This window comes from Arvicanthis niloticus, chromosome 9, assembly GCF_011762505.2.
Source record: "Arvicanthis niloticus isolate mArvNil1 chromosome 9, mArvNil1.pat.X, whole genome shotgun sequence".
NCBI classification, from domain to species: Eukaryota; Metazoa; Chordata; class Mammalia; order Rodentia; family Muridae; genus Arvicanthis; species Arvicanthis niloticus.
This window is the reverse complement of record NC_047666.1, coordinates 76,604,953-76,628,726: the sequence shown is the minus strand read 5'-3', so window position 1 is coordinate 76,628,726 and position 23,774 is coordinate 76,604,953. Positions and strand designations below refer to the sequence as shown.

At 39.0% G+C, this 23,774-nt stretch overlaps 1 protein-coding gene across 9 annotated transcripts in view; it reads right to left on the bottom strand.

Moving 5' to 3' along the window:
• Pik3c2g (phosphatidylinositol-4-phosphate 3-kinase catalytic subunit type 2 gamma) overlaps nt 1-23,774 on the bottom strand; it is a 340,028-nt gene that overhangs the window by 21,111 nt on the left and 295,143 nt on the right. For all 9 annotated transcript variants that reach the window (XR_013112697.1, XM_076940719.1, XM_076940715.1 and 6 more), the window contains 2 exons: nt 22,814-22,889; nt 13,126-13,220 (listed from right to left, as the gene is read on the bottom strand). Coding sequence is in view for 8 of the 9 variants with exons in the window: in XM_076940719.1 (XP_076796834.1) it covers nt 13,126-13,220; nt 22,814-22,889 (171 nt within the window). In the remaining variant the exon portion in view is untranslated. The remainder of the gene's footprint in view (nt 1-13,125; nt 13,221-22,813; nt 22,890-23,774) is intronic.

The window sequence follows — 23,774 nt, the reverse complement described above, 5'->3', positions numbered from 1 at the left end:
GGTGTGTGTATGTGTGTGTGGTGTGTGTGTGGTATGTATGTGTATGTGTGGTGTGTGTGGTGTGTGTATGTGGTGTGTATGTGGTGTGTGTATGTGGTGTGTGTGTGGTGTGTGTATGTGTGGTGTGTGTGGTATGTGTGTGGTGTGTGTATGTGGTGTGTATGTGGTGTGTATATGTGTGTGGTGTGTGTGTGTGTGTGTGGTGTGTGTATGTGGTGTGTATGTGGTGTGTATATGGTGTGTATATGGTGTGTGTGGTGTGTGTATGTGTGGTGTGTATATGTGGTGTGTATATGGTGTGTGTGGTATGTGTGTGGTGTGTGTATGTGTGTGTGGTGTGTGTGTGTGTATGTGTGGTGTGTGTGTGTGTGTATGTGTGGTGTGTGTGTGTCTGTGGTGTGTGTGTGTGGTGTGTGTGTATGTGTGTGTGGTGTGTGTGGTGTGTGTGTGTGTGTGGTGTGTGTGTGTGTGTGTGTGTGTGCTTGCATGTGGACATGTGCATGCTGTGGCTGACGGATCTCTGCAGCTGGAGTTCCAGGCAGCTGTGTGTCATCCAGTGTGGCTTCTGGGAAACCAACTCTGGTCTTCTGCAAGAGCAGTATGTGCTGTGCTGTGCTTTTATCCTAATTGTGTGTGTACACCTGTGAGTGCTCATGCACCCCGCCCCCAACACACCTCTCAACCAACACTCAGGCTTGGGAGGGCGAGAAAAAGTGGAAGGGAGCGAGGGAAGAAGAGAGAGAGTCTGTGGTATCAGTTTGGATACAATCAATCACAGATCAAAAATAAGTTTTAAACTGTGTCTATGCTGAAAATACATGTTTTTACTCATGATATTACATAAATAATGTAACGTAACAGCCATTTTTATAATATTTATACAATAGTAGGCATTATAAGCAATTTAAGGATGGTTTGTGTATACACTATTCCTGTGTGGATTATCTGCAAAATTATATCATTTAATATAAGGGAACTAGAATCATCAGGGGGTTCCTTCAACCAACTGCTGGGCACAACAACTGCATTTTAAAACTATTTTTTATCTATAACCTAATGTCTTTTACAGCTCACAGAGTTGGACTCTGGTAGATTAAACACCCTTCCTGACTTAGTTCATAGAAATCCAATTGCTTCTGAAAACCCAGGCTTGTAATCAGAGCCCAAGACTTCTGTCACTGAAGAACAGTGTTAAATTTGTCAAGGTCTTGCTGCTCCTCAGTTGTAATACGTGAGAAGTGAGGCTTTAAACTTCATTTATGGTTTAGAATCTATTCAAGAGAAAAGGTTGTGGAACTTATGGGTTAGCTGGTAATTAAACTGTTGCTTCAAATTTGTTGAGCTACTCTGAGTGAATCCAAATTTTTGGACTGTTGGCTATCAACCAGGTCCAAAGGACAGTGCACAAGCCAGATATGACCATGTGATGTTAAATTGAGAAGCTATTCAAAACAATAAAGAATTGGAAGATTAAATTTGTTCTGTTCTGCACTTGGTGTAGGGGGAAGCTGGGCTGTAAAGGGCAAATGAATACTCTAAAACACCTGAAGAGTTGTCTGTTTGTATACCCCAGAAGCTCACAACTTCTGTTCTACGTGTTTATTTCTTTTCATAATTCAAATAAACACAGCAGTATGTAATGTGCTTGTGTCAATAGCTGAACTGTGGTACAAACACATTGGAATTACTAAGCACCACTGAGTTATGAGGCATCAAACAAAAAACTGTATCTACTAAAGTTAAAATTGATAGACTGAGGAGATGGCTCAGTGGACAGCGCTGACTGCCCAAGCACGAGGGCCTGAATTCACATCCTCACCGTCTACATAAAAATCAGGGCACAGTGGTTCACATACACAAGCCCAACACTGGGGAGGTCAGAGACAAATGAACCAAGGGGGCTCACGGCCAGCCAGTTTTGCTGAAGTAGTAAGCCCCAAATTCGGTGAGACTCTGTCCCAGAAAAGATAGAGAGCAATGGAGAAGGGCATCAAACACCAACACTTGGTCTCTACACGTGCCCACATCACGTGACAGTCAGCTCAGGCTACAGTGAGATCCTGCCCACAAAACAATGAAACAAAACAAGATACAAAGTATCAATCTGGAGCAAACTGAGTTATCTGTATCACTCTCTGGCCAAGGATCCTGAGAGCAGAGAGTACCATCAGGGAACAGTGATAACTGAGACGAGCTAGAGGACATATCCAATGGCTCATGAAGCTCCGTATGTGCTAGTGATTATGTTTGGATGTTCTAACACCCGTGTCTTAATAATTCACAGAACTAATATACGCAAAATCACTATGACTGTCCAAGACTTGAGAAATGTAACAATTAACCAGTACGACCCTACTGACATTCACAAAACTCCTCCCCAGACAGGGGCAGTACAATCCGTTCCAGTCACACTTGGAGCAGCTATCCAGCTGCATCTCGTTCTCAGACTACAATGCTCACTCGATCTAAAGGGGATCAGAGCATGTGGAACAACATGTCCTCAAACTAGCTTCTGATCCTCCCGCTTCTCCTTCCCATGTGCTGGGATTGTAAGTGTGCACCACTTTGTACTGTTTCTGTTTGTTCACTGTTGTTGTTTTTATTTTTGTTTTGCTGTGGCACGAAGCCGAGCATTGGTAGGCGCTAAATACACACTCTACCAATGGAGCTACATGTCCAGGCCCCAGTTTGTTGTTTATAACATCCTTAGTTTGTAATGTCCTTACAAACAAGTACCATCTCTCTATCCAAATTTGATCTTATGAGCTGTATTTTTGATTCCCAACCAGTTTCTTTGCCTCTCCATTTCCCTCAATTTCCTCTGATTTTTATGTTGTCTTAGGACCACAATGGAATTAAAGCAGATATTAAAGACAGTCCCATTTCAGGCCATTTTCCAAATAGTTGGTAACAAAATAGGATATATCCAAATGATTCACAAAGATGGAATCAGAAAAGAAACTATAACAATTTTAAACTGAAAGACAAAAACCAACCAACCAAAAAAAACCCCAACCAAACAACAACAAAAAAAAACCCACCAACACATCAACACTTGGAGGCTGCAGCTAAAGGGATGCATGTTCAGAGGAAAATCACAGCCCCAGCTCCCTGTGTCAGAAAAGAGAAACCATTTCCAGCTGCTTCTTAATTTTCACTTAGAAGACTTGGAATGGAAGACATAAACACGTAACTCAGTTTGCAGAATTTGCCTGCTTGTCTCCCCTGCCCCCTACTTCACACTTCTTTTTCCACTGTCTCTGAAGATTCTACTTTTGCTCATAAAACCCCACACTGAGGATTCCTCTGTGGAAACTTGGAAGCTCCTGTGCTATCCTGCAGCTTCTGTGTGTTCCAGATGGCTTCATTCTACATCATTTCCTTTTTCCCTGTGTGTCCCTTTTCTTTCCCTATTGAAGCTTTCCCAGTCCCTCCATGTTTGATTTCAGCATGTAACAGCATGATTTTTTTCTTTTGATGTTTTCTTTCCAGTTATTCACTGAGGTCTTTGAATTTATATGATTTTATGTTTTTCACTAAAATTTGGAAATTTGGAGCGGTTATATTTTTCTTTTCTTTTTTCTTTAATTTTTCTCTCATATAAGACATGTGGACTGCAGCCTCCTTGCCTCCTCTCAGTGCCACCATGTCCCCTTTCCACCAGATTCAAAGCTCCTCCATTTCCCATCAGAAAATAGAAGGCCAATGATTTCAACCCAACACAGCAAAGCAAGATTCATTAAGACTGGACATAAACTTTCATATCAAGGCCGGACAAGGCAACTCATTATGAGGAAAAGGGTCTCAAGAGCAGGCAAAAGAGTCAGAGACACGATTATTTTTTCAAATACAGTTTTACTCGAATATCTCTTTTGTCCTTCTGGAAATTTAAAGATGCCTTTGTTTAGATTTAAATTTAGATTTAAATTTGAGATTTGTTTCAGTCTTACAGTTGCTCCGTGTCACTTAATTCAGATAACTTCTATTGGTTAAACTTCAAGCTAACTGTGCCTTAGTAGGATAATCAAACACTACTCATAAAGTCTAGATTAAATATCAAGAGCTCAGAGTTTTGAAGTCTTTGCATTTACATCTTTAATTGCGAGATCTTGGGCAAAAAAATAAACTTGCTGAATTTAAACTTATATTTTTGTGTCTACAGGCACAAAACTTTCTTAAGTGGGGTGAATCTATAAAGACCTAAGAATTCTTGGCACATTGCACTGGTTAAGAGCTTTTCATTGTAGCCAGACAAAGTTAACGTAGGCACAGAGTGCAGAAGAGAATGCTTCTGACTTCCACATGGAAATTCCATTCTCCTACATGACAATCACGCATCAGAAGAGAGGGAGGCCCTGACTGCTCATTTCCAGAATTTCAGTTAGCTGCCTGTTCAGGGATGCTTGTTCTTAGGTGGCTGGGTATGTTTGTAAATGGTCAGAATTCTGATGGAAAGACACAGGTAGAAGGGCTCTAGACTGCTTATGTAAGAGCAGTCTCTCCTGAGGGAAACACAGCACAGAAGGTCTGAGGAAGACTGAAGTACTCAGTAGTGTGAGGAAATGGGGTGAACAGAGTTGAGACATAAGGATAAAATGAAGACATGTCAGTCTCAGAGTCTACCTTTGTTCCCACACATTTTTTGTATTTGCTACAGTAAAGAGTCTTTAAGGTACTGGATAAAAGGGAATGTTCTTCAAACACTCTGAACTTAATTATTAAATATATATTTGGACACCCAAAACACAGTGATAAATAAAATGCTTTATTTTCAAGAATACTTTAAAGAATTTAAAGTTGGTTCTAGCTATTGTCTTGAAGTCTTCACTTCTCTGGAAATCTTGCAATATTTTCTATTCTTTTTTCTCTCTAGCTTTTGCTACCTGGGTTAGAATCTAGAGTTTGTGTCTATCCCGTGGGCTACAGTGCCTTAGGAGAGCTATGTATATAAACCTACACAAAATCATAAAATTACCTAAAACATTATAAGAAAAAATTTGATGATTTTTTTTGGTAACTTGATTCTTCAGTTCTTGAATGTGAACTGTGTAGATTACAATGTCATGCGACAGTGTCAAAAGGTTGGTATGTCTGAGAGAGAGAAACAAAGAATATCTTAATCAAATAATTCATAAATGAATAGGAAGTATTGAATAGCATTTTGATAATAATAGACATAAAAGAAAATTCAATGGGTTTGTTCATAATTACATAGAAGAATAAAACTGAGTTGAAATATAGAAAATAAGTTATAATATAATTTAATCAAATGTTATGTGAAGGTGGTACAGAAACTCAAGAAGGTGGCACTTATTTGGTAGTAAGTAATGCCAGATTTAGAAACAGTCTCCCTGGAAAGCAGAGGAGCAATTTGGAATTTTTGAGATGTGAAGATATCAGAGTATAAGTGCCTATCAGACAGTTAGAAAAGTGTAAATGGAGAGAAAGATTAAAAATGGAGATTTACATTTAGGGGGAAATTTGTATTATCTTTGAAGTCACAAGATATTAAAATAGGAGATTAGTCTTAAGAGTCAAGACCCTGAATACTGGAAAAACTTACATTTAAAGGCAGAGGCTGTAGCCTTATCTGCCTTAAATCTGTTGAGGCAAGATATATTTAGAAAGAGAAATGCAAAGAAAAATTTTAGAACATATGGACAGCCGAGCTGTGGTGGTGCATGCCTTTAATCCCAGCACTTGGGAGGCAGAGGCAGGAGGATTTCTGAGTTCAAAGCCAGCCTGGTCTACAGTGTGAGTTCCAGGACAGCCAGGGCTACACAGAGAAACCCTGTGTCAAAAAAAAAAAAAAAAAAAAAAAAAAAAAAAAAAAAAAAAAAAAAAAAAAAAAACCTTAAAAAATAGAACATATGGACAGCAAAGTCTCATAGACATTTGGGGAATAAAGATGAAAAACAAAAACAGAAATTAAAGATGTTAGCATTAAAAATATTGATGCTAGTAAGTTTATAGAAAATGCAGGATTGATTTCTTTGAGAAATAATTGGCCAGCATTAAAGATTATAAATACATTCATCATAGTCTATGGCTATAAAATCCACATACAAAATTAGAAGTTTTTCTATACAGCAGAAACTCACCAAAAAGGGAGTCAATAAAAGTCACTCTAATTCACAGAATGTAATGAAAAGTAGAGTACGTAGGTATACACTTAACAGAAGATGTTAAGGATTTCTAAGATGAAAGTTCATATGCTTCAAAGAAAGTCATTAAACGACTCTAAAAGGTCAGAAAGCCGTCCTATAATCATGTCCCTACTGAATCAACATTAGGGAAATGCCTGTACTATCAAGTGTACTACAGATTCAATGGAATCCCCATCAAAATTTCAATGACGTTCTTTGCAAATCCCATCTATTCCCGAGTCAGAACATTTATACGCAAGTACAAAGACCCGGAACTGTCAAAACAACTGTACACCACAAGAGCCATACTGGGGGTATCCCAATGGCTGACTTCAAGCTCTCTCTACCACAGAGTCATGGTAACAAAACCCAGCATGACAGTTGCTCAAACTGTATCAAACATGTAGAACAACAGAATAGAAGACCCACAAAGAAACTCACACTGCTACTGCTATTTGACTCTTGATAAAACTACTTAGAGATATAGGGAAAATCTGTGTGCTGGAGATGACTCAGCAATTAAAAGTGCTGGTTTATCTTCCAGATTATCCTTCGTAGTCTCTAGCATCCATGCCAGGAGGTTCACAACGGCCTGTAAGTCTAGCTCCACGGAATTTGACACCTTCTTTGGGCTCCTGCATGCACCTGAACTCATGTGCGTGCACATGTGTGCCTGTGTGCAAGGGAGTATACGCACGTGCTCGCACACATACCACATAATTTAAAATAATTTTAAAAAAACTTTAAAAAATATAGTCAAAAACACAGACTCTTTTAAAAAGTAGCGCTGGCAAAATAGTGTTTACATTTAAAAAAAGAGTAAAACTAAGGTGCAGAGAGATGGCTCAGTGATTAAGAGAACTAGCTAAGGACCTGGATTTGATTCCTAATGGCTTACAATAGTCTGTATCTCCAGTTCCAAGGGATTTGTCACACTCTTCAGGCCTCTGTGGACACTGTTTGTGTGGGCAAAACACCCACACAAAATTAAATTAAATTAAATTAAAGAAAATGGAAACGAGACTAATGCTTGCTATCTCAAACAAAAAGACAGCTCAAACTATGTAAAAGGCCCAATGAGATATCGAAACTGCTGCGGAACTGCTGGGTGAATTCAGGAGGAAGACTCCAAGACCTAGGCATAAGCAGTGGTTTTCTAACTAGTTTAAAAAACTATTTAGCACAACAAAAGACACAATAGAGTGAAAAGCCAGCCTATGGAATAGGAAAGAATCCTGACCAACTACTCACTTGACAGGGAATTTATATCCACAATATATGAAGACTACAGCAAAACGAAATGCATAATTCAAACAATAAAACTGGTAAATGAATGGCCACTTTACAAATGTCCAATAAGCCCACGAACAAAGCAAAACACGTTTAGAGAACCGGGAAACACACGGGCTTGGTTTTGAGATTTGCCTGTTCTGTCTTTTCTTTGTTGCATAAGCAAGTCTGCCCGCCCCTCTCATGTTTTGCGAAATAATTTCCCAACAAGGCAACTCCAGTGTGTCAGAACACTACTTTACTTCATTCTAAGTAACCACTGACTTGGTGCTAGCAAGACACAATGATGAGATTCAGAACCGCTGGCTTTTCTGTCATGGTAAATTTGAAGGTCCAGGAATATTTATGTTGTGTCACAGGGAGAAGAAGAGAGAGGAGAAATGACTGACTAGGGAACTTTGTGTGTTCTGGAGGATACACACACTGAACACCGCAGAAACTGGGGGACAGAGTACCTCAAATGAGGTGCCCGGAAAAACCTTAGAGCATTACAAAGTATTTCAAGTCTAAATGTTAAATGTTTCTTTGTCTCACAAACCGAAATACTGTTAGATGCCTTGGCTAGGTTGCTATATCATGTCAGTCACTTGTCAGCCGTGATCACGCCAGTCATCATGTGCTTCTTTGAAAGGGAAAAAATGGGATTTTCTAAGCATTTTGTTTGGGCCTGTGTTCTCATAGGAGGGAGTTGCTAGAACAAAGCTTCAAAGATTTAATATAAGATAAACAATTCTTCTCATCTAACCTAATAGAACAGGACTTCAGGCATAATTCATTTTAATATTAATATAAAATCAAGCACAATTTCTGGAGTCTGATTACTCCGGTATGCAAAAACATTAAAGGCCTTATAATTATAACAATTAGCTAGAGCTGGAAATGAGCAAAGAAAATAATTTAAGAATTTATAGATTTTTTTATGTCTTCTGTATTCAGACGCAATCTCTCTTTTTTTTTTGATAAGCAGGAGAAATAATAATTTAACAACACTCTGAGAACAGCAGAGATGGCTCAGCAGTTAAAAGCGTATAGTGATCATGCATAAGGCCTGGGTTTGGTTCTCAGCGCCCATATTGAGTAATCCACTACTTCCTGTAACACCAGCTCCAGGACACACACACACACACACACACACACACACACACACACACACACTTAAAGAAAACAAGAATGTTTGGAAAATGCAAAGAACTTTTTGTGACTACATCCAAAAGCTGAAAAGAATCTTAGTCCTCATTTGTCTACATGAGAAATGACCTGTTTTTTTTTTTTTTTTTTTTTTTCTGTTAATAAACTATTTGAAACTTTTAAGTAGTAATGAAAGATGACTGGGGTGCAGAGAGGTCTCACTGAAGAGATGACAAGGACATGTGGGAATGCACAGCTGAGCCATCAGTGGATACTAAGGTCCCGGGGCAGTGATCGATTTCATATTCCAGGAACAGTAAGCAGGCACTGAGGTTGGGCTTGAGTGATTGGGAGAGCTGGAGGGGCAGGCTTGAGGTTGAACTTCTCAAGGGAATGAGCCTTGTACAACTTCATACGCCATTAGGTATTTTGATTTCACTGTGAGTGAGGTGAGACTTCAGAAGACTATGAAGAAAGAAATTATGGGAACTGATTTTTCTCCCCAAAGCAATATTTTGGCTACTAGGTTCAGTGGAAGTTCAATGAGAAGATCCAGGGGTAAAGGACTTTATAAAGCTACAGTGGTATTTCAGGTGGTGGACTATGGCCACTTGAAGGATTGTGGATGGGAAATTGTGGGCCTTTGAGTTTATTTTTCAAACAGGATTTTCAGATAGGGTAAATGTGCCTTGTAAGAGAAGTGGGGTTGAATGGCTAAGAGCTTCAGCATGCGTCCCTTAAAGGTAGGCGGAGAGACTCCAATGGGAAGAAGGTGTGCACGTTTAGGGTACAGCCATCAGAAGTTGGCTTTGGAGCATGTTGAGTTTGAGACTCTGATGGGATTTCGAGAAGCCGTCTAAGAGCTGTATACAGGGCTCTGGATTTTGGGAGAGTAGAGCTGGAGTCGTAGAGAGGGGAGAAAAAGACAAGAAAGATTTAAAGCTATGAAGCCAGAGGTAGAAAAGGAGAGGAGAGCTAGAACTGAAGTTTGGAGTCCTGCCTTTTCTCAGTACTAGCAGATGGGGAAGACTAGAACTTAACATCACAGTGGTGAATGCCTGTGTAAATGTCACTCAGGAGGCTGAGGCAGGAGGATTGCTGGTGTTTTGAGGGCATGTATGGAGTTCCAGGCCAGCTTCGAGTATATAGGGAGATCCTGTCTCAAACCAGAGCAAATAAAACAAAACAAACAAGGAAGAAAAAAAAGACAAGATAGGAAGTGAATGGAGAGAGAGCATTGAGACAGTCTTAGTGGTGTTCTGAGGGCCTTGACACTGCATGGCTGTGACCTCCGCTAATCTTGAGTGGGAGGGGCTCCATGGCCACTGGCCCCACCTCACTGTTTTTACCTCCATCTCTAGTTCCTGCTCTTTCCACCCCGTTCTTCTTCTGTCATCACACGCTTTTTGAATGGCCTCCTTGATAGGCTCAACTTCCTGAGTGTAACACACACTTTTGGAAACTGTCAGAAGTAATTTAGGAATTCATCAGTGGTATGGAATGGGTGACCAACTTAGTTAATATTGTTTTTGATCAAAAATTAGGCATGACTGCTGAAAAATATCACCCGGCTTACTGTGAGATTTACATGCCAGGTCTGAAAGCAATTTCAATAGGCTTTGTTTAAATTGTTTTGAGTAATGACTTTACTGAAACAGCTATGTCATCTCTAAGGGGATTGTTTTCAAGGCTAAAGACTGTATAACAAATTTATATAAACTCTTTTGACTTAACAATATTTCTTACAAGGAATACCTTTTGTCACACAGTGATATAGATGATCAAGATTGCTGAACACACATGTAGTCATATATCACACTTGACTGAATCTTCCTTTCCTAATGTAAACATTTCTTGAGTAACTGCTACTCTGATTTACAATTTTCTTATTCAAAGCAATGAACGATGATTGTTTATTTTGAGACAGAGTTTGTCCGTACTTCAGGCTCATCCCAAATGTGCTCCATAACTGAGGATGACCTTAGACTTCTCATCCTCCTGTCTCTATCTCGGTCACTGTGCCTCGCTTAGGTAGTGCTGGGGGATTGAACCCAGGGCTTTGTGTAGGCTAGACAAGGTCTCTATTAGGTGCTTAAATTTCTGATAAATTTTTTTAGTACATAAAACATTTATAAAAAGTTAAAAATATGTGTCCTGATATCTCAAAAATTTCCAACTGTGAGCACTACAAATTTAATAAGAAGCACCCATGGCTCTCTGGCTAATTCTAAGTTTTCTAACGATGTATCCCTTGTAAATTAGGCCAATTATTTTGTTCGTTGAATAAATATTTATTAAGTGTAGTTGCTACCAGACACGTGTCACGCAGGGAAGAGACCGCTCCTCCAGGTCCTCCCAAGCTCACTCTGACAGTCTTTGCACACAAGGAATGCAGCCAGAACTGAGATGGCTTTTGCATATCCTGCGCAGTGTTTTTGGTAGTGACGTCACATGGAGGGCCTGTTTGGCAGATTCAGGGACATCTGGAGGAGCTGGTGATGTTCAGTTTCCTTTTTCTGTTTATAATGTCCATGCTCAGATCATTCGTCACTTACCCTGTGACACTGAAAGCTCTCTGGCTTCCTAGACAACTGCCATCCCTTGTCATGACGGTGATCTCTCTATCTCCTTATCTCTCTGATTTTCATTCCTAATGAAGCTCCTCTGAAGGCCTCAGAGGGAAGCTTCTCCTTGCCTTCAAGGTCCCACAACGTTTAAATCTCCATGCACTGGATTCTTTTTTCTGTTTCACCTTGAAGCTGGATCATGACCTTCAGGCACTTCCATTCAAACAAACCTTCCTGAAAGTAGCTGGGTGAGCTTCCTTTGTGGGCCAGCCACTGAACCATGCTTTGCTTCTGTTCAACACAATGGACAACCTGCCCAGGATTTCTAGATAGGGTTGCTGTATTTCCAGGGTTCTCTGGAAAGATAGACTGCAAAGACCAGAACAACTATCTACTTCTTTAAGGTACAGACATCAAAACAGGGCCACAGCAGCAAGAACGACCCGAGAAGGGCTGGGAAGTTGGCTCAGTGGGTAAAGTGTCTGATGCTCATGCATGAGAAACTGAGTTTAGGTTTCAAGCACCCAAGTGAAAGCTGGATACAGCAGTTGTATCTGTAACCCTGGTGCTAGGGAGGGAGGGAGAGCATAGGGGCAGGAGGATAGCTATCTGGAGCTCACTGGCTCAGCCAATCAGTGAGTTCCAGATTTAACGGGAGACTCTGTCTCAAAACCATAGTGATAATGAGAATGAGAATGATAGAAGAAAGGCTTGCCCTTTAACCTCCAAATGTGACTGTATACACGTATTTCAGAACACACACACACACACACACACACACACAGAGAGAGAGAGAGAGAGAGAGAGAGAGAGAGAGAGAGAGAGAGGAGAGATCAGGAAAATATAATATCATTCAATAGAAAAAATAGGTGCTAGTAACCATTAAAGAAATAAAGATAAAGTGTTGGCAAAAAGGGGAAATATGAAAAACTGTTTCAAGTGAGTCCAACAAACTCCTAGAACAAAAAAGTCTCAATTTTTGAGGAGAAAGAAATACATATAAACAATGGCATCAGAAAGTGGTGATGAAGAACATGGCATAAAAGTAAAAATAAAGGTAGAGCTGGACTTTTGGGTGGAAACCTGAAGCGGGAAATTTTCCCCGGAAAGTTGGGAGGAGCTAAGGTGGGAGGAGTAAGGAGGAGGAAGGAGAGGAAGAGGGAGCAGAGAGGTAGGAGGATGAAGAGCCATGCAGGTATGGAGAGCAGTCCTGGGTAACAACTTATATTTAGGTTAGCTAATTGGGAAAGACCTCTAATTGTATGGGCATATTGTTATTGAGTATTACCAAATATATAAAGCCTTTGAGTAATCTTTAAGCATTAGAGTTTCATTTATACCGGGTACCGTGTGGATGGCGAGGTGGTCAGGGCTCAGCCTAACCATGTGGAGACAGCGTGGAAGATTGGCAGAGCCATCTCCCACGCTGGTGTCTCTGGTCGCCTGAGCAGATGGCATAAACTGAGCAGCTGCCATACGCCGCCGCTGCAGCTTGTGGCCACAGGCCTAAGCTAATCGGGAACATGGTGGCTGATTAAGAAAAGCCAGACTGAATGCCTCTGATTTAAATATCTCTCCCAACAGAAACCTTAAGGAACTGTTGGCTTTAGAGAGTCGAGATCTCTCTTTAAGCTGCTTGGAGGCAGCAGAGGTGTGGCCCTGCCCAGCAAGACAGTGGGTCCTAACTGAGGACCCACTTTCTGCAGGAGCCATGGAAATTCTTGAAACCAGTTTACTTCTCTTCCCCAGCCATTCCTGCTATCTCAGAGATTGTTCACAGGTTTTCCTGGTATTTCATTTTTAATATGGTCCTGTATTCATTCGGTGACTTTCCTGTCATGACCTTAAAACCGCTGAAGTTGTCTGCCTAGTGCGTGTCTACACTTGGTTGTTGGACCCAGTGTTTGTGCTAAAGTTGATACTCATGACCCTGAGGAGGCAGGTGACTGCTCCATGGACGGCTCCATGTCCCTTTTCACCTGGAAGGAACTTACGATGTTTTTCAAGTGTTTCACTAGGATGGTGAGCTTCGAGTCCTCATATGTCATCAGTAACTGCACCTTGGGGTTCTTGTCTGGAGAATTCTCACCTGAGAAAAACAGTGATGTTAGTTAAGTCAAAATGAGCCCAGAATAGAATCTATGACTCTTTTAAAGATTAAACTGGACCAGCAGAAGAAGACAAAAGGAACATTCTTCAGATGATGATGAAATGTTCACAGTTCCATATGTGGGGCTACTTAGTTGGAGGTAGGATTTGTGTCTTGCCTGATTGATCTAACTCTTTTCTTGATAGTCTATATTCAGTTTTGATTGACACCATTATTTAAACTGATATTTAAGGTTAAATCCTCTATGTAACTTTTAGTTGTCATTTTCTCATTAACTATTATAATTAGTTTAAAATAGTGGAGGTTAGAGAGACTGAGAATGGTCTTTAAGATATATTTTAGTTTTTAATCATGTGTGTGTGTGTGTGTGTGTGTGTGTACGCGTGCCCACAGGTGGTTATAGAAGTCAGAAAAGGGCATCAAATATCCTAGACCTAAAGTTATAGATTGTTGTGAGGCTCAGACAGAGATGCTGGGAACCAAACTCAGGTCCTTTGGAAGGATAGGAAGTGTTCATAATGTCTGTGACATCCTTCCAGTTCAGTAGTGGCCTTTAGAAGTCAGTAAACTGGGTTTGTGCCCCAGGTCTGCTACTTCAGATTGTCATGATGACACAGCTAATCCATTTTCTGTGACAAGTGACCTACTTTTGGACAGCTGGGGTGAGTCGTGATAAAATTCAGGAGGTTGTCATGTGGTAAGGATGGAACAGGCACTTGGAGTTGCTAGGAGTCACCCTGTGTTTGTACTCACATCTGTTTTTCCTATCTCACAGAAACTGATGTAGATCCAAATATTTAGCCCGGTCTGTTGGCTCATTCTTGAAGCCTCCCCTAGACTTCAAATCTGTTTTTTCTAGTGATTCCCGATTTCTACAGCAATGTTTATAAAACCACTCTTTGGATAAAAGTACCTTTTTATACTTTAAGTGTTCATTTTTATTTATTTTATTGGTGGGTTGGTGCATGCCACTGCACCTGGGTAGACGTCAGAGGACAATTGTGGGACATGATTGTCTCCTTCCTCCATGCGGGTTTCAGGGATCGAACCAGGGGGGCATCATGCTTGGAGCCAAGGGCCTTTCCTATCTCACTGGACCTGAGATGTGTGGACACCAGAATTGCGCCACATTGTTTATTTGTTTATTTTATTCTCCACTATTATTTTTATTGTAACTAGAATACTTAGTCCTTAAAACATTCTTTGCCTTGTTTTTAGACAGGTTTCATTTTATTTTCATTTTCATTTTATTTTATTTCATTTCATTTCCCTTAAAATGAGTTGACTACCATTTTTCAACTGTTGAATTGTTAGCTTTTCCCAAAGCACAAGCAAAAGTATAGTCTTCCTGGGTCTGGTTGTTCTTGAATATTCCCAGCGCAACCCATGTCAGTATATACTTATACTGAAATTACTCTGTTTACTCCATTGATGTCTCCAAAGGACATAATCTGCTATTTGTTTTAAGCACACATACTAGGCATTTATTCAGTAACAGAGTGATGTCAGTTTAACCTTGAGCCACATCAGTATGTCAATAAAATAAAGACTTCAGTTTTTGTTTTAACTCAAATTCTCTACTTTTTTTTTTTTTTTTTTTACCAAGGATTAAGTATAGTTTATTGTGGATATAATGACTCCCTTGATAGTCTCTCAATGTACAGATGCTAAAGAACTTAAAAAAAGAGTTATTGAAAAAAAAAGTCAGTCAATATTCACCATAGGGATGCGTTATCTGCTTTATTTTATAATCGTTATTCAGAAGTCTCTGATTTGTTCCAGTACATTAAGGTGGCACCAGCAGGGTGTGTCCTTTCTGTGTGCCTCTTTCACAGTTAAGAGAGGGTTATTCGTCACATACACGTGGTACTAGTTTTATTATCAATTAATTGAGCTCATAGTTAATAATATAGATTACTTGATAATTAAAAGAGGGCTTCTTTGAACCAAGGGGACATCTGTTATATAAATACATTAAAAATCACTTAAATGTCCCCATTACAGTGATTGAGAGACACTGTAAGTTGATTCTCACTGAAGCAAATTAAATTTCATAATAAAATATATTAGTGAGTGCTAGGTATGAAGGTACTAAATACTGATGACTTTTTAACGCACAATGAATATTATATTTGAATTAAGAGGGGAAGGAATTATTAAATAGAAAACCAATGTATTTAATGGGAGAAGTTTTAACTGATGGGTAGGGAATTTTATATGTTCACGACAGAGTGAACAGTAAAGTACCGGTGTGTCATACACTGACAACAATGATGACCTCTGGATAGAACTATACTGAGAGACTGTTAGCCAGATATTCTATCGTGGCATTTGGAATTTCAGAACCCCAGAAAAATCTGGGTCACTAGAAATTCTTAATAGCCAATTGGTTAGTATCAGAGAGACTCAAGAAGAGGAGAATGCGCCAGCCTGTGGGAGGCATTTCACTAAACCTTTAACAGCAATCCTACAAGGTTTGCTTCTCCTGTTTACACAAGTGGAAACTGAGGCACACCCTCCAAACTCATGCAGACCAAAAATGATGCATCACAGGCCCTCACTGCAGCTGAGTTGGCTAGAACATGATCTGTCCTACATAGATCCAGTTAAAATTCTAGCATTGTTGGAAGAGAGACTCCAGAACCCCCACCCCTATCTGAGCAACTATTGTCAACTGTCGAAAGACAATCACTTGGGGTGTGGCTACTGGTTATTTGCTCATGTCCTCAGTGATTGTTCCACACCCATATGCATATGAGGACTACTAATGGTTATACAAGATAAGGACACGGAACTGGGAAGAGGTAAAGGGGGAAGTGGATGGTAGGTATGATTTAGACACACTGGATGCATATATGAAAATGTCAAAGAATAACCTAAAATACTGCCTAGAAATAAATTTGACAGAAAACACAGTGCAGGATTAAGTGATCCCTAGGGCCGTATTTATAACTATCATGCCATAAGTGGTAAAATGAGAGTCACAATATAAATGAAAACATTTAAATGGGGAGCTAGAGGAGGAAAACTTGGGAGCTGCTTGATAGGGAGAAAGATATGCTGGAATTCCCTGGTCACCCTGGGGATTGGCAATGCTCGCTGGGTTCCGTGACAACCTCAGGACTGGTTGGTACTATTGAGCCCTTTCACTAGCAAATACACTACTTTCTATTTTCATAAAAGTAGTATTTTGTAGGTTTTCCCCCCAGAAGACAATATATTCTTGTGATTAAAGGTGACAAATGGTTTTTAAAGTATGAAGTAAAAATTCTTCTTATGTCTGAGATTCATCTACTTCTATTCTATTGTAACCTATTCTACTAGTTGTCTCTGAATCTTCCTAGAGAGATACACACATCCTTTTCAAATTGCTCCATAAAAGTAAAGATGAATGTGTCACTCTTCTTTGCCATCACTGACAAAGGCAGTGGCCTGTTACTATTCTGGATAAGGTATTTGAAGATGCTTTTACATCAGTATTGCAAAAATTTTCTTTTAGTTTTTAAAGAACACCTTCCATTATATGTAGGTATTGGGATTTGTCTAACTAGTTCCACAGGATGGGCAGGTACGTCCCCAGTGTTATATAGCCATTTGTTAACCAGTTTTCAGGGGACAGCCTTGAAGGCTTGTCACTGTGCCAGTTTGTGAATATCAGAATGAAAACTCAATAGCAGAATTTGCAGATCGTGGTGTTATTTTCTCCCGTGATTTTGATAAGTATTGCCAAATAATTCCACGGGGCTTGTACCAATTTGTATTATCGCCAGCAGTGTATGAGATGCCTGCTGATTTGCCACTAAGATGCTAATTAAATTGTTGATTTTTTGCCAATCTGATGAGAGAGAAGTGGGGAGGGTGAAGGAGAAAGGGAGGGAGGAAGGGACGGAGAGGGAGCATCTGTGTTATTTAATTGGTAATTCTCTTAAGAATGAAGGTGAGCATCTTCTCATTGGTCAAGAGCTACTTGTATTTTGTGTACTTATCTTTCATAGTTTTCATTTTCTCATCAATTCCTAGAGGATGATTACATGCTAACTGAACAAAATCTTTGGTATGAATGAGCAATACTTCGTCCTTGCATTTTATCTGGGCCTTGCTGAAGAGTTTATTCCCATGCATGGTTGTTAACTGCTCTGAATTTTACTCACGCTCATTGCAGTTACACTTTAGGATTCACAAAAAGATGCTCAGGGTTTTCTTGCTCATCTCCAACTTCACTGTTTGCATTTACCTTTCCTTCTTCTGTTTGTTATTCATCATGTACAGCGAGGGGTGTGCTATCAAAAGCCATTTACTGAGATCCTCCTCTCTGCTCTGGTCACATACTAAACTTCTAAGTGTATTTGGCTTTATTCCTGGACAATCTATGGTGACCTTTGTATCAACTCATTCATATATCTGCTTAGGCATAGATATAAGACTTCTTTAATATTTTTATGGATTTAAATTTTTATAATTTTTTTGTTTATGAACTGTAAAATAAGTCTATTCTGTCAAAAATGGATCAGTTAATGTTTCTTAGGATTCATCTTTAAGAGATTGAATTTGCCTCTCCAGAAGCACAGTGTGCATTTCTATTTGTTCTTTCGATTTCTCAGTTCCACTTTGTGGCTTTTGTTAGGTCTTACCTGTTTCCTCTTAAATCCATTCTAAACTTTTCTGTGTCAATGCTACTGATAGGATTAAGTTGACTCTTAAGTATTGTTAATAGTCATTATATCTGACATATTTTATAAATATATCTCAAGAATATCTATAATCTGACAAACATGGGTAGCCATCAATTTGTAGCTGGTGTTTTCACTGAATTCTATTTGTGATATGTTTTTAGTTGGTATTTGTTTTCCTAAATATACAGTGATAGTACTTATAATTATCTTGGTTTTTGCCTTGTGGATAAAGTTTATGTTTCTGATGGCCTTTTCTATGTCATTTTTTTTAATTTAATATGTATTTTGGACTTGTTCTGAAAAAGCCACTGTACTAAGTATTTGGAGTCCCAGCATGTGAGAGATAATCATAAAAAGGCACAATAAATAAAGTTTGTATTATGGCAAATGTAACTAACATAGGGAGATGAAAGCATGGATGCTTCCAATATCTGGACAGGTTGCTATTTCGATGGGTGGCTATGGAAATCCTTACTGAGAATACACATCTTGGGAAAAGGGGTGAGAGGTGAAGGAGAGAGCCCTGTCTTGCCACCCACTTGCTACACAGTTCAGTGACAGTGACAACCTTGGGTGTGGGGAGTTGTTTAATTTAGTGGAAATGTTTTTTCCAATGTTTTTATCTCATATCTGTTGTTAGAGTTTCTCATGCAAAGGCTATTTATTTTTAGCTTTTGAGTGTTTTAAAAGAAAATTTAATTTTCCCAAATGTCCTTTAGGTCCACAGAGATGGCCATGTAAGGGTTTTGGGGTTTTATTTTTTTATTATTTTTTTCTGGCCATGAAAGATTATAATCCTTTGGCATGCTGTTGGATCATCACGAGTGATATTTATCTCTGATCTCTTATTTTTGGTCCTTATACTTCTTGAAACTCTTGTATGAACAGTTTGTTTCAGAAAATAAGTGTGAATGATTTTCCTTTTGTCTCCATCTTTAACTGTTTAACTAGTGGTGTAACTGTCTGATTTTAAACATTTTAGAGGCTGTCAAGTCTCTGCTGAGGCCATTTGTGTTATGTTGCAAATTATGATTCTGTAGTTTCTGGTCAGCTGGGCTGTCCATCAGACCAGTGCTGCTGATGTGTCATCTGCGTGTTGTTGGGACGATGGCTACTGCTCTGTTGAAGCTTTGGAAATCTTGGGCTGCCATTTCTTTTGACCCAAATGTTAGTAAAATACGTTTTGTTTTTAAATTTCCAAACCTAATTGTCTTCTAGCTCTTCCATCAACCTTTACTATATCATGATCAAATGATACCGTCAGCAGTCTCTCTGCTTTCCGGAATTCATTAGATGTTTTTGTGGTCTAATAGGCACAAAGAAAGAAAACTTCGTCTCTGTTTTCAGGATGAAGAAAGTGACATGGAGCCAGCCATTGGCCTTCTTCATTTTACTGCAGTTTCCTATGAACACACTCTTCTTGTGTCACCTGGGTTGTCACAGATTGGAAATTGTGTCAGAATCCTCCTCAACTGCTGTGCTCTGTGCGTTTCTCTCACGTGTCTCACGATCTCTGCTTTATATGCGTTGCCGTTACCACATTTAATGAAGGTTCATAACATCTCATATCTTTATCCATAATTTTGCAGTCTGTCTATCTCTGTCCTGTCCTGTCACATGAGTGGCTTTGCCTCATCATGTATGTGCTCCAACCACGGTCTTACCAGAGACCCCCAAACAACATGACCAAAAAGTACATAGACTGAAATCTCTGAAATCGTGAGCCGAAATAATTCATTTCTCCCATGCTGACTATGACACTGAAATGTAAAACCATACAAGCTATATTAATTGTTGTACCATACAGAAACCTATGTCACCAGAAAGTCAATATGGAGAGATGAAATAAAATTTATTAGGCTTTTTAGATTGTATTATGAAGTCAATATCATTGAATATAATTATTTGTAGAAGATATTTTCCCCAGTGATTCCTTAAAAAATTCTAGTGTTGGGGAGGTCTCCTATACCAGGATTTTTTCCATTGTGTCAGGACTGTGAGAAGACAATATGATTCTGAACTTCTCTCCTTTACCCTTTATAAAAATAATGATCTGCCTTTATAGTGATTATCACCATGTATCTGTGATTGTCACAGTCAATGCTTATTCAGTAATTATTTAAGAGGCATTTGCATGGGAAGCCAGACTTGGTGGTTCATCTTGGAATGCCAAGGTGCACAATATGCACACAGTTTATTCAATCAAAGAGGTCTTGTCTGTAATAAACACATACTCTAAAGTTGTTGGGCCCCATTTTGGCCTTGGTTTGGTCCTTGTAGACAAACCTGAGCCTGGCTTGAGTTTTGAGACCTGTCTGTCACTTTTTCATACCAGGGAGACTCAATAAGACCCGTTTAGCCCTGCTGTTGCTGATGTAGAGCTTTGTCATTGGCCCTGTTAGTCACCCCATACCCTCTGTCACCCCTCCCTGCCCCCATGTCATCTTCCCCCATCAAAACTCCTCCTCCCTGTGCTCTGAGTTTATATAAGTGAGAGTCTGATACATTAAAGCTGAGTTCCTGCTTCGACAAGACTCCTGGTCCAGTGTGTTTCTTTTGGGCCGTTGCTCAGCCCTGAAGAGGCCCAGTGGGACTGGACCTGCTTCCCTCTCACCTGGACCTGCTGGCAAGGAGCTGACATAAAGTCATCAGTGAAATTAGTGGCTTGAAGGACAACAAGGAGCTAAGGAATATTTTAGTAGAGGAGAGTAGACTGGCACATGGCAAAAGGTAAAGTCTTATGTTGTTGCATAAAATCATGTTTCTTGAGACACTGAAACCCAAGGACTGATAGTTGTTCTCCAGACATGCCCACAAAGCAACCTAGTGGAAGAATTTCCTCAGTTGAGGCTCCCTTTCAGATGTGTGTCAAGATGATTAGTGAATATCCAGCACATACAGCATCCTTATATGATTTTCGAGGCACACATCTAAAGACATAGGTATTCAAAATCAACACTCCAGTAGAGGTTGCCAAAGTCTGGGATTTCCATTTAAGGTTGTTTCTATGCAAATCACGATCTGAACACATTTGAATAACTTTGCCCTCTAATCGTCTAACAACATAAGCTAAAATTTTCAACTCATGGATGAACATAATGCTTAAGTAAGCAGGCTTCTTGCTAAGAGTCAGCAGCCATTCTGTGACTAAAGATTAAGAATCAAGAATGATGAAATTATTTGAAGAACAAAATAAGGCACAGCTTCCTGTGAATTCTTGCTTATTGCAGTGATTTGAATATCCTGCTTGGAAAATGTGTCCAACTGTTTTAAGACAATAAACTGTTTTTAGTAGGCAGCCTATAGCTGACATGGCATGAATCAAATCTATGATTGTTTGTAACTGTTGAAAGAATTCTTGAGTATTGACGAAGTAAGAAAATTTAAAATTGGAAACTTCCTCAAAGCGCTGCTTAAGTTTTTATAATAATCGTTGTAATTTTGGGTGCATGTGTATTTCAAAATACCTTTCAGGAATAATACTATGAATAAAATCAAAAGTTGGCAGTAATCTGAAGTTTAATTTCTTGAAGCATTAAGAAGCAATTTTTCTTGAGGGGCTTCAGTGACAGAGGAGAGGCCTACACAGCTCCCTTCTGACAGCATCTCTAGAACTGAACAGCTCAATATTTTATTTTTTATGGGTCATTATTAAAGTTTGTGCCATTGGTGATTGTAACATCTCAGGTAATTAAAATTGATTGTTTTCTTTTTTTCTTTCTATGTTTTCAGTTTCTCTCCCCTCTTTCTCTGGATACCTTCATATATTATCTCAGGAATTCTAAGTATGAGCAATGAGGGTTGGGGAAGGGAGTCCTTGTCTCAACATTACTTTTCATGTAGTAAGAGATGTTGGCTATGTGCAAGCACATTTACACAATTTAATAAATACTTATGCCGTATAACAGATCATTCAGAAAACTGTCTACCTAAGTGACAAATACCTAGGATGCCAGGTATAACGAGCAGGTAGTAAAACCTTAAACAAGAGTCAGGAGGTTAAGATGGATAAAAATGAAGACTATGAATTGGAAGGATTGGTGGTGGATGAAAAATTATGCATCTATAAATATGGAGATGAAAACCAGCATGTGTAGGGTAGAAGATGGCTCAGTGACTAAGAGTTCCCTTTATTCTTGGAGAAGACCCAGATGCAGTTCCCAGAAGTCATCAAGTGACTTGCGGCCACCTGTAACTTTAGTTCACCTGCACACATGTGCTGGACATACACATATGCTGGCCAACAAATATACACACAAATAAAATTAACAAATTAATGTTTATATAAAACTAATATGTTATTGGATTGCCACTCCTTGTCAAATATATTTTAAATGGTTGAAACTCACAGAACTTTTAAAGGAGCCTGTGTAAGTCTAGGGGAAATGATTGAATGTCCGTTAGAACTTGCACAGGACACATTCGGAAGAGAACCAGATGGTGACACTGATACCAAACTTTGTTCAGGGAGTAGAGCATCATGGGCTTTAAATCTTAGGAGTAAAACTCCATGGATATTTTTCCTTTATTATTGTTGTTATTGTTATCTTTACTATTTGTGTTATAAAAGGTAGTAGTAAAACTTTGCGACTCCTATGCCAGAGAAAACAAAGATTCTGTCTTTGAACTGCAATTTAAATTCAAAGCACAACTAATTGCAACAGGGAAGAGTGTGGCATCCTGTCACTATTGTAAAGGGACAAACACATCTTTTTTCATCTTAACTTGAAGACTATATTCTCAGGGGTTTCCCCTTCTTTAGAAATGGCTAGGGAGAAAACAGTAAGATCTTAGCATTAAAAAGACATTATCATTTGGAACCAAAGACATTACCAGTGGATCTTCCCTGCAATTACATACACAGTCACTGCACATGGTAATTGTGATGGATTCACTTGCCTGGGTCTACAAATGGAGAGTCTTCAAGTGTTGCTTGTATATGTTCTGAGAGAAAAAAGCTAAGTACATAATCACTCTGAAAAAAAAAGAGATAAAATATAGTAGTATAATATTTCTTCATTTCTTATATTACTTATATTATTATAAGTATTATATTATATTACTTATATAACTTATATTATATAATATATAATTATATTAATTATAATCAGGATTACTCCTATTAATCCTGTTCACTCTTGCATGAGAACATTGCTATTATTATATGATTTTTAATGAGTACCTGTTATCAATTCCATAAACATAAAAAAACTTATTTGCGACTGTACTGTCAATACTGTTCTGCCATAAATTAAGCTAGTCTTTTTATGTGGCTGGAGATCAATTATATTTCTTCAAGAGATTCAAGGTTGTTGTCTTGCTGGGGGTTATCATAAACATATATGCTCTATAATTGTATAATTACCCACAAATCTCACATCTCCCTGTCCTGGAAAATATAGAGCTTTAGATAAAGCTTCCTGAGAAAAATTGCTTTTCCAAATGACATAGTTGCTTGCTTTGTAGGAGACCATTACTCAAGGTTCAATTCAGATAATGTTGGCTGAGGATTAAAGTCCTCAGCATTGAGGAATACTGGGGCATATTAAGGGACAGGTAGATGCACAAGGTAATATCTTTCTTTAGGATAGTCTAGGGGAGAAATAACATTAAAGGGAATGAATTCTAGCCATGTACATTTTAGTAATAAAACTAGGGATCATTGCAAATAAATTGCCATTTAGCTTGATCTCCAAGTGTATGCATGCCTGGTTAATACGAGAATAGATTTTCTTTAGTGAAACTGGCATTTGTCTTGTTGTAAACGATCACATAGTCAAAGCACCTTCTCCTCTGAAGACATCCCATGATGGTGGAAAGAACACACTGAATCATTGAGTGCATCATCTACATGTATGCA